General features: G+C 41.6%; 1 protein-coding gene across 12 annotated transcripts in view; it reads right to left on the bottom strand.

Moving 5' to 3' along the window:
* FHOD3 (formin homology 2 domain containing 3) overlaps nt 1–12,094 on the bottom strand; it is a 490,075-nt gene that overhangs the window by 115,406 nt on the left and 362,575 nt on the right. For 6 of the 12 annotated variants that reach the window (XM_032245410.1, XM_032245413.1, XM_032245412.1 and 3 more), the window contains 3 exons: nt 10,230–10,589; nt 9,747–9,821; nt 4,715–4,828 (listed from right to left, as the gene is read on the bottom strand). The exons of 3 other annotated variants lie outside the window; for them this stretch is intronic. In XM_032245410.1, coding sequence (XP_032101301.1) covers nt 4,715–4,828; nt 9,747–9,821; nt 10,230–10,589 — 549 coding nt within the window. The remainder of the gene's footprint in view (nt 1–4,714; nt 4,829–9,746; nt 9,822–10,229; nt 10,590–12,094) is intronic. 3 more of the 12 variants (XM_032245416.1, XM_032245415.1, XM_032245414.1) reach the window with 1 other exon arrangement.

A 12,094-nucleotide genomic window follows, 5' to 3' on the forward strand; every position in this document is an offset into this window, starting at 1 on the left:
TACATGGTGTTGAATGCACGAAAAAGCTGAAGTTGAACCTCTGCCTCATACTATTTGCCAAAATAATTTCCAGATAGATAAAATATTTAAATGTGACAAAATGGAGCTACAGAAGTACTAGAAGAAACCAGGAGGAAAATGTCTTCTTTAGTAGGAACACAAAACCCTGACAATGGAAAAGATGAACTCATGAAATTGATTCTACATGGTAAAAAACACAATAAAAGTAAAAACAACAATGAGAAAAATGATTGCTGCCTTATGACAGTTTATAAAGAACTTCTATAATACAATGACAAACAACAACTCAATGACCCTCATATGAGGCATCTAAAATGGTCAGAGATTCAGAAGTAGACAACAGAATGATGATTACCAGGGGGTTGGGGAAAGGGGGATATGGGGAGTTATTATGAGTAAGTTCCAGAGATCTCCTACACAACATAGTGCCTACAGTTAATAATAACTACTGCATACTTCAACATTTGTTAAGAGGGTAGATCTCATGTTAAGTGTTCTTACTGCACACAAAAAAGGTTATATCCTTTATTCATCCCTTATCATCCACGAGTACTACTCCACTCCTTAACGAGATGTCATTACTTATATCTGGGTTTATAATCTTACAGGAAGTAGGAACAACTCTGCTGGGACAACCCTATGAGAAAGACCAGTCCCAAAATCTGCTAAGGGCTCTCGACATTAATCTGAAAAACAGGTAGGTCAGTGTCACTTATAGTAAACAATGGCACTATTATAAGTGGAAAAGAGAACTGAATCCATGGTTAAAGTGCATATGGATCCTTTGGGTTTTAGCACAGCATGTCCACAGAGGAGTCCTCTCTGACATTCTAAATCTGGGCCTGAGGTTCCTACAACATCTTCCCACTGAGCACTCACAGTGCAGGACAGGCTCACTCTAGGTGGCCTCTCTAGTCCCAGCACACCCTCAGTCCCAGGGCTTGGACTTACAGTTTCCTTGTATTAGACAAGACAAGCCTCTAGCGGCCATTTATGAAAAAGTCCACAAGACGGAGATGTCACTACAGGGATGGGAAGAGGATGGGCCGGGCCTTTCCCAAAACCCCACAGCCACAAGGGTGCTTGAGGCATAGTTGTTGTTTGCTTGTTATTTGTTTCATTTGAATACTTGAACACAAATGGTTCAAATATTCCTGTCATTTTGTTTTCTTTCATAAAGAAAATATTTAGAAACTTTCTGCTCAAAAAGTACACTTTCAAAAAGTGAAGTGTTTTAAAAGTCTGCTTTTATTAAACAGTTGCATCTTGTATTCCTGAGGTCATTTGCAAAAGGTTCTGGTTTCCTTGTTTTGTTCTGTTTCTCTGAAGTTCCAATTGCATGAAAATGCCACTCTATTTCTGAAAGAGAATCCTATTAACAAAGCTGTAGAAGGAGACGTGGAGATGTGTGCATTTTAATATCCTTGTCTTGACTTAATTTTGCATATTGTTACTTCAGCACTTCCTTTCTCTGTCAATTTATCATTCCCAGTTTTATCAACATCTAACACATTAATATACTTGGGGGGAAGAAATGGAAAACTCCAAGCTCATGACGATGTCTACTTCCATTGCCAAAGTGAGCCAAGGTGCCTAAAGGGTGTTTTAGTTGGCCTGATCATCCTAGGACTTCAGTGGAGTAGTCTTGTTTCCAAATCAAGGGAACGAAGTTCTAGAACTTCCTAGTGTTGTAGAGACTCGGGCACAGTGTTTATTAGTCGGGCTATTATGCTCACAGAAGATGTGGGTCCTCGTTGCAGAAATGCAACTATTGTTTGCAATATAGTTCCTATTTGGTTTTAATAATATATGTATATATAAAACATCCCAACCATAAATCTTACGAATTCTACTAAAGTATATATACCCCAGTAAAAATAATCACACATCTTAGTAGGGCAAGAAATACTTGTATAGGTGAAATTAGATTATGGATGACATCCAAATAAATCCGTTGTCAAATACAAAAAAGAAAAAAATATCAAACTTTATAAAAAGTATCTATTACCATGAGTCAAACTGATGTAATACGCTTGGGCAATGGTGCATAAGTATGACTTGGAGTTGGTAGATCCTCTTATTTCTTTTTTTTCCCACTTATAAAACATAAGTAAAGTGGGTTTATACAGCCAGGTCCAGTGATTTCCTAGTCTTAATAAAACTGCACACCTGATATGTCAAATGAGTTATCAGGTGGCTTTTCAGAGCCACACAAGGTGACGGACAAAAAGACAAGCAAACATAATGGAGGTGATAGACTCTTAGAAGCTACCTTACTTGTCCATGGATAGAGTAGATAGGAAAGAAAACCAAGTTTCTACAGCAATAGCATACTGTAAGAGGGAAAGGAGCTTAGAATAAGAGTCACCCCACCACTGTTGCTCCGCAGTGACCCCGTCCCAATGCCAGGCTCTCTCAGAAGAATTTAACTCCAGAGCCTTCTTCAAGCCAAGGACTGCTGAGTCCACACCTCTGCAGGGCCTCTGGAACATCTCCCTGGGTGTCAAACAGGCTCCTTAGACCTCGCATGCCCCCCAGGCTGGAAATCCCCACCAAATTTGCTTTTCTTCTAGTATCATCCCAGTTCACTGTTTCTAACATCCACACACTCACGCAAGCCTGAACCTCTACTCATTTTGCATCTCCTGCTCTTACATTCCAGGTGGCAGCAAACTCTGGCAAACGTGCTGCTCCTCACAAGTCCCACAGCTACTGCCATGTTGGGCAGTGTCATCTCTCTTGGACTCTGACAGCTTCTAGCGGCCCCTGTTCCTTCAGCCTCACCCCAGTGGCTTGTTCTATGCTACTAACAAATTCGAATTGGTTGCCTCCTGCTTCCAAACTTGAACAGCTCCAGTTGTCTCAGGGTAAAGTCCAGTCTCTTCCTCAAGATGTTCAAGGTACTCTGGGATCCAATTCTACTGTTCCTGGTTTAACTGCCTGCCCTCCTTATCCCCAGGGGCACTTTAGCCAGCCCAGGCAGAGGGGGAGACGCAGACAGGAATCCTTTAGGATCCTGGATCTTCTAGCCCAAACCTGGACCTGAGATTCCAGGGGTAGAAAAGCAGGCAGAAGCTGGGGCTTCCCTTTCAGAACCTGGGATAATATCTCCAAAGTCCAGGGCTTTGGTAATCGTGTGGACCACATGGACCCCCATCTGTATAACTTTGTAACTTCACAGACCTCCAAAGTGTTCTCAACCTGTGAACATCTAATTCACCCCATCCTTCCATCAATGTTTACTGTGGCTCTACTGTTGCCGGGTCCCAGGCACTGTAGGGAACACAACAATGAACAGAGCCTGGTTCTAGTCCCTGAGGAGCTGGCAGCCTGGCAGATGCAAGATGTGCAATGTCATAGCAGTCACATTCCAGTATTCCTCACTTTGGCCCCAGATCTTATATCTCATATGACAAGGGGCATCTGTATGGTGACCTCTTCAGGACTACAGGTAATTTTGACTAATCCCAACAGGAGGTGCCTGAGGGTAAAGGACAGAACTACAGACAGGTAAGGGTGTCTTCAAGGTAATCAAATGATTATCTTATTATCAAGACCTAACTTAGCCTGAGTGTGCCCAGCCGAGGGCCACGCTGCACTGTGGAATCTGAGGGCTTGACATCATAGGATCTACATGTCATCTTCGATGTTAACCATGACATGTGACTAGGCAAACCCCACTGACACCCCTTCCTCCCAGGGCTTAAGGTCTTGCCTGCTCTCAACCCGACCAAGCCTCCAATGACCAGCAGCACTCAGCAAAACATACTTCAGAATACACATAGAAGAGGATCTAAATGTGGAACACAGGTTGTTTTAAATTTGCGATTTGAAGCCAGTCATCTCTGTGAATTGCTCACGACTAGATTCCTGACGAAGAGATGCTGCTGGAAGTGACATGCCATCATCTCCTACACTATCTGCTCCCACCAGATATGTATGGTAGGCTTCACACAGCACTCTCAAGTGGACTTTTGTTTGTTCATCAAAATCAGCCTCTAAAGTAAGGGTTGCTGTAATTGGCATTTACCCTCAGGGTTTAAATAACTTCTAAGTGAATGAGCTGGAATTCTAACCAGTCTTCTCTAACTTAGCACTCTTGCCATGTACGGGTAACTTTCTAACTGTTCTAAAATTACAGGTCTTACCTTTCCCTTGTAAACACATCCTTGAGCAATCATTTGCTTCTGGGAGTCTTAATCAGTTAATTTCCGGTGGTCTAATACTCTTGCCAAGTTAAATTCCTTCCATGTACCCATACAATTCTTTCCTCTTCTGGTAGGTCCTGAACTAATTATATGGCACCTTAATGTGCCCACTACTTTCTGATTTACACAGATTTAATCATTCAACGGTGAAAACTGATGTGTATATAACAAATTGCAGAGCTTACATAAGATCTAGAACACTTTTTAAGGAATGAATCAAAACATTCACACAAATAGGTTAGAAGACATTTTTACACTTTCTATGGAAATTGTGTAGGGAGATGAGACAATAATATTAAAATATCACCTCTAATAAAATATTTGCTTAGTAAACAATCTGAAAGAAAGATAAAATATTGCTGGCTTAGGATGATGTTCTGTAAAGGAAAATACTTCATGTCTTTTATTTATATTTTTCCTTAAACCACATTTAATGAAATTGAGGCTGAGGACTGTGAAGCCATCAGCATGCTTGTGGAACTTACCTTTCCAACCTGGCCTCCTGTGGGGGTGAGACAGATGAAGTGGGGGTGGTGGGCACACTAGATCCAGATGAGGGTCTTGAGGAGTGATAAGAGCTGTTGCCAAAGTTGCTGTATCTGAGAAGTGCAGAGGTTTAAGTTGGGGGAAAAAGGACAGATAAATGAGTACAAGCCAGTAAATAAGACTTAGCAAACCATTTTAATTTTTGCAAGAGAAACAAGTCTATGCTACCACTGTTAATGGTAATTCTACCTAAAGAGGTTTGTTCCCTCACATTTTCGTCCTGACAATTTCTCATATGAGGAGTTTCCCAAAGTCCAAAACCACTAGGCAGTAAGGTTTATGGCAAAAGGTTTAAATAAAACCCTAACAGGTCCTGTCTTTTTAAATGTACATTAAAATTATTTGATAACATAAATTAAACATCCAAATCATTTTCACTTGAACCATGAAGATTTTTCTTGCCTCACATGGTGGTATAATTAGTGTTAATTCCATCACAGGTCTGTAAGAAATACCATATGGTTGGCTAAAGAAACATCTTATTTAAAATTCCACTTTAGTATTTCCAAATCAATTTCATTCATTCAATGTAATCCCATCGCATGCTCACTGATTGAGGAGAAACTCTCCCCAGGCTTTCAGGACTGGCCTGCTCCTTAAAGGTGCATGTATTCATGTTTTCATCCAACATTTCCCCTGAACCAAAATTACAGCCATGAGGTTTACATGACATTTGATTATTTTCCAGACATCTCTGACAAGCTAAATTTCAAGATTTGTAAAATTCTAGATTTCTGTTTTTCAGAATAGATGCCCTTTAGCAGACTGCATTCAGCTATCATCACTCAGGCACTCCCAGAAAACAAATCATCATTTGAAGCCCTAGCATGGGCTCAAAACACTCAGGATTACTTACAGCTAATGAGACTCAGAGAGCTTTGCCTGTTAAACCTACCCAGCCACAGAGCAGGGCCCACTCCTTCCACTAAACTGGTTAGGTACACTGTAGCAGAATGTGTAGGATCCTAACAGTCACTATGGTATAAGTACACAAAGACCTTCTTGCACATGGAGAATCCAGTCCAAAGTCGCATCAACAGAAGTCAGAATCACTTCTGAAAAGCAAACTGACTTCAAAATGAGTGTATCCTTTGACAGAGTAAGTCAATTTTGGAGAAGATAACATAAGGAAATAATCTTATAGTTATTTATACATTGAAATGTCATGCAGGAAGACACTTATTGGAGCATTATTTATCTTTTATTCTTTTTCTTTCCTGCAAATAGTGGAGCATTATTTAGATCATGGTGGAAAACTAGAAGCTACTCAACCAGATAACAATGTGGAAATGGCTAAGAAAGTATGATATAGTATTTGTCAATGAAATATTATGCAACCTTTAAAAATAATTACCAATATTGTAAGTCACAACATGAAAAATGATAATAGGGCTAAATGAAAACATCAGGATATAATATTATACACAGTTTGATCACATTTGTGGAAAAATATTCTCAAAAGTCAAAGACTAAGTATAGAAAAATACTATAAAAATGGGGCTGTTTTTAAAAAAGAATATAGAAATGAAATTTTAGTTTTCAATAAGAAATTTCATTATGATAATGGAAAATAAAATACTGACATTTTATTTTCCATTATGATACCCAAATCTAATCTATCCTGTGCTGCTAGCTCTGGTCATCTTGGCTGTTGCTGTCCTTATTTTTTTATCTAATGTCACATGCCCACCATGTTCTCAGTGCCAGAGAAGCTCAGAGCACATCACTGTATTCCATCTTCCACTATTAACACACCTTCTTTACGGGACTTGGCTTCTGGGCACTCGTTTTCTCTTAAGAAACCCAACACTCTACATGTCAAACAGGTTAATTGCTTCTTCAAGTGAGTGTTGGTTTAATTTTTCAAGAGGGCTCCCAAACCACAGGCCACATAGGAAGCACAAAGGCAAAGGATGAAAGAAACATACGAAGGGAGAGAAAGCCAATGAGCAGAGAGCGAAAGAAACTAGGCAGCAAACACTGTGATAAGGGATGGAAAGGAGGCTGCACCCCATGATGCCTAGAGCCTTCAGAGACGAGACCTTGATACAGCTCATTCAGCACAGGCTCCACACCTGTGTCAGCAGCTGCCTGGATGCTCAACTTGTCATCTTACTCCGGCAGCTAAAACAAACCCCTTCCCACCACAAGTGGACATCCTGTAGAACGTTTTAACAGGATCACTTTGCTGAAATTGTGTTTAAATGACGCTATGGAAAGAAAACAAGCAGAATATGATTTTCCCTCCTTTTGTTTTTCTAACGGCTAAGCAATTAATTAAAATGCCTCATAGTCTAATTTTGCATCTCAATTTCAGCCAAACTAACTAGATCATACAATTCACTCTTCAGCACTTTTTTTTTTTCCTCATGGAGGGTGAGGATTCTTTTTGATGACTAACTGGTTGGTCTTTATTATTATAACCCATTCAATTGCTGTCAACCACTGAGTAGTCCATCTGTGGCCACACAGACCCATGAAAACCACAGCAAGTGAACATCAGAAAATCAATAGGAACAAACAATATTTATACAGTATCCAAGCTCCTGTTGGACAACTGATTTTAAAAGTTTACAAACTTTGCTCAGTTAAATCAAAGTCAACCTTCATTTACAAGCAAGCAGCTGTTTTTCACAATTTATGTATCTTCAACTGGACAGCTTATCTGTTTCTATTGCTCCCACCCCCAGGAGTACAAGTAGTAATGAAGCTTGCAGACCAAATGGGAAGGATCTGGAGCCCAGGAAAGCCCCAGCTAGGGCCGAGACTATCACCAGAAAGACCAGGATCATGACCATGGGCTAACACACTCTTTGGGAAAGATGACATCGCCAAAATATTTTTCAGCTCCTAACTTGCACATAGATATTATTCTTAGAGGGTGTAAGAGTTATGTTGGATTCATTCCACAAAAACTGTGTGAAAGAGAACAACAATCCTGGAATTGTAGACCTAGAAGAGACCTGCAGAAAACTTGTAGTTTCAAGGTATTCAAATTCAGTTCACTGGGATAATACAATTAGGGTATGTAAAAAAAAAAAAAAAGAAAAGAAGAAGAGAAAAAGGGCCAGGTGCGGTGGCTCGTGCCTCTAATCCCAGCACTTTGAGAGGCTGAGGCAGGCAGATCACAAGGTCAGCAGATTGAGGCTATCCTGGCCAGCATGGTGAAACCCCGTTTCTACTAAAATACAAAAAAATAGCTGGGTGTGGTGGTGTGCGCCTGTAGTCCCAGCTACTCAGGAGGCTGAGATAGGAGAATCGCTTGAACCCAGGAGGTGGAGGTTGTGGTGAGCTGAGATCACACCACTATACTCCAGCCTGGTGACAGAGTAAGACTCCGTCACAAAAAAAAGAAAGAAACTGAGTTTACAACTGCTGGAGGTATGCAAAACCATCCTGGAAACAAGAGGAAATTATTTTTCAGATCCGCAAGTTCCATATCTGCTCTTTTAAAAAATCGATCTCCCCACACTGCTCGAAGGGTCTCCCAGTCCTTTCTTGCCTCTCCTTCCAAAATAATTTTCCATTTTTAGAAAGAAAAGAAACTCCTGAGCAGGTAGAATCAGTGTGGGACACTGCCTTGTGCTATAAAATCTCCAGGGTCCCAAGCAAAGGGAAACATCACTCCTGAGGGAATTATTTAAGAAGTATGGAGGAGGGAGAAGATGGAGCTTTATTTATCCAGAGAAACAGTAGGATCGCGATCTCATGCCTCATCCCTGTCTAGTGCCCACCTACCTGAGAATTGGCCTCAGAAATAAGACTATTGTCAGGGATGCATATAAGCTCGCTTATTTGAACTGAAACATGAAGTCATCCTTCTTCTGACATAAATTAAATCTCATTTGACTAAGAACTGGCTTTTCCAAGTAGGTATAGGTAGGTGTTCCAGAATTAGATCAGTTAAATCTGAAGCCCCAAGGTCTATATATATGTATATGTGTGTGTGTGTGTGTGTGTATATATATATATATATATATATATATATATATATATATAATTGACAAATTACATCAACTATATAAACATAATTTTAAAAACTATACACAGGCTACTTAAAACTTCAACAAAAATTGTTAACAATCATAGTTCTAGATTAGTCCTCCTATTTATTAGATGAAAGGTCTGATGCCCATAAAGATTGGTCATTTTCACGGTGTGAAAGAGCTGCCTTCAAGGTTGGGGTCCTATAAGCCTTCATTTAAAACATGATGCAGCTTCACGTAGAGGAGGGCACCCAGGCTGCGGTGCCCCAAACAGGCTCCGGCAAAATCATCTCACAAACAAGGACTTGCCTTGGTATGGTGTGGCGAGTGCAGTAAGGAGAGAAAGTGGCTGACTGCCCAAATGGCAGACAGCAGCCGCGTGTATGGGTTAGGAAATGACTCTGGAACAGGCTTCCTGGGGTTGAAACTGCTCTGCAACATACTAGCTGAATGACTCTGGCCAAGGTCCTTAGCCTTTCTGTGCCTCAGTTTCCTCACTGTAATAAGGGCCTGTAATAGAACCTACTTCTCAAGGGTAAAGTAATACTTTAAAGTGCTAATTTCATGGAGAGTCAGCTACTATTATAATTACTCTAAGATGAAGTGACCATTAGAATGATCAACTATTGATTTTGGACAACCGACTGTTCAAAATATGCCAACTCTACTCCCAGTTCCCCACTCTGGCAGAGAGCTCTTAATGCAGGCAAAAGTGAAAGGCATTCATACAGGCAGGCACCTGTTAAACATTCTCTGGGTTATTCTGATTTGCACACCTCCCTCTGCTCCCATCTTCATTCTTGATAAGAATTATTTAAGTGTTCACAGTAAAATAATATAATTATATTAATACCTATGAAGTAGTTCAAACTGTAATTGTGTGTCATGTTATGGGATGATATTAGCATTCTTTGAAAAGAAAAATGCATACATTATAATATAAAACAGAAAGCTTAGAAAAGGGAAAGAAAATGAAGACACCCACCTATTAGAAGAGAAAGATCGGAAGTTGTAAGGCTCAGAGGCGGAATATGTGCTCAAAGAGACAGAATCAGAGGAACTGTCAAAGGAATAAAACCCCACTCACAATGTGGCATGGAAAGATAGCAAAGGATTTTGATATATTCTTAAGAGTCAAAAAGACTTCATGTCACATGGCTGGGTACAAGATATATAAATTTGGACACACAATACATATGTAAAACCTTATGTTTAAAAACCATTAGTAATCATATTTTAATAAATGATCCCCTTAATTCAAACAGATAACAGTTTCTCTGCATCTATGTAAACACTGGTCATTATTTAGTTGGGGGTCAGCAACTTAGAGGTATGCCACAACTGCTCTGTGCTTGGGCTGAAATCCACAAAAAAAACATGGCAGAAACCAAGCCAAGGGGTGCAGTTAACACACTGCGTTCTCCTCCCCGAGTTAATCTCAAATAAGCCTCCCTGTGAGCAAATCTACCTGTTTTCCTTCTGGGACTCTGCTTCTTTCTCCTTGGTGGACAGTGGGGAGTCCTCGAAGTCATAGGAGAAGAGGTGGAAGGGGCTGTGGGGCACGTAGGGCAGCTTGTCTATGGTTGGTGACACCTTCAGGGAGCTGGGTGTAGCGGAGGAGGGCCGAGCAGCTGAGGCAGGGGGTGACAGGAGAGTAGACTGGGTGCCCTGAGGCCCACAGGACCCGCTGAGCATGGGGGTCCCGCCTGCAGAGGTGGCCAGGAGCAGCTTTCCCTGCGAGGCGGCATTCAAGACAGCAGGGAGGGCAGAACTCTTGGGAGCAGCATCCTTTCCAGTGGGGGTCTGCCCTGAGGCGAGGCTGACCTTGCTGTTGCACCAGCAGGGAAGAGGAGGAGGAAGAAGAAGGATTTGGGAGAGAGGGAGCACAGGTTAGGAAAAAGAGAAAGACAGGCCAAAAGCCACTTCTGTAGTTATCACTCACTGCCGAATCCAGCTGTGTTTCTCGAAGTGCAGCATAAAAGCCTGTCACCAGAAGCTTTGGTGTGCCCAAGCAATCCTGACATACTGGGCTTGTCAAACTGGGAGGTAGGACTTACAGAGGGCAAGGAGGCAGCTCCCAGACCAAATCTGGCCTCTCGGTGTAAGAGACTTTGGGAAGGGATGTAATGGAGCCCCAAAGACTCTTCTGCACCCTGGCCCTCCCTCGTTTCTCCCTGCTGCTTATTTTGGCACTTGAATCTCCGCAATTGGAACTTCATCTCTGTCTTGGTCAAATAGCAGATCTGTTCTCCTGCAAAAAAGCCCAACCTTGAGGAGAAAGTATTCCGCAAAGCCATGTACTTTAGTAACTTCTCCCAGAACCTTTCATGGAAGCAGGTATGGCTAAGAGAAAAGGAGAAAAAATGCCAGTGAGGAAGGCAAAGAGCTAAAAAGGAGGGGCCAGGATAATAAAGACAAATTTTGCCCATTTCATACTTTCTCCAGGGCCTCCCACTATGCCTGTGACATCCAGACTCCTTCAGACAGGCCTTATTCCGCCACAGTTACAGGTATAAAATCCTGACCTCAGCCCCCTCCACACACAGTAACTATGGGAGGTGATAGATGTGTTCATTGATTGTGGTCATCATTACTCAGTGTATACATATATCAAATCATCACGTTGTAAATCTTATATACTTTTTTTTTTCTGAGACAGAGTTTTGCTCTTGTTGCCCAGGCTAGAGTGCAATGGCGCAATCTTGGCTCACTGCAAACTTTGCCTCCAGGGTTCAAGTGACCCTCCTGCCTCAGCCTCCCAAGTAGCTGGGATTACAGGCATGCACTACCACATCTGTCTAATTTTGTATATTTAGTAGGGATGAGGTTTCATCATGTTGGTCCGGCTGGACTTGAACTCCTGACATCAAGTGATCTGCCTGCCTCAGCCTCCCAAACTGTTGGAATTACAGACATGTGCCACCGCACCTGACATTATATACGATTTTTAAATTATCAGTTAAGTATTATAAAACTAAAAAAAGAGCTTTCCATCTTCAAGGGGCTGGATTTAGATACTTGGACATTTTAACACATACATTTATAACCTGGGAATCTATGTTAAACTTTGCATTTTTCCCGTCTTCTACCAGAGAACTTGACTCCCAGCCATGTTCGTATGAACATGGAATATGAGCTGTCTTCTTTTCTGCCTCAAATTCAGAGCTCTACCTGTACATAAGGGCAGGCACACCAGTTTCCCTGGGTTGAGGGGAAGACGGTCATGCTGTAGTGAGCTCAGGGCACTGCCCCAGGGGTGAGCACACACTAAGCGAAGCCAGCAGGAAGCAAGGCGGCAGAGACACCAACCCAACAGAAGGAAGGGAAAATCCT

The sequence above is a fragment of the Sapajus apella genome, unplaced genomic scaffold (assembly GCF_009761245.1).
Source record: "Sapajus apella isolate SASKATOON/1434 unplaced genomic scaffold, GSC_monkey_1.0 scaffold57, whole genome shotgun sequence".
Classification (NCBI taxonomy): domain Eukaryota; kingdom Metazoa; phylum Chordata; class Mammalia; order Primates; family Cebidae; genus Sapajus; species Sapajus apella.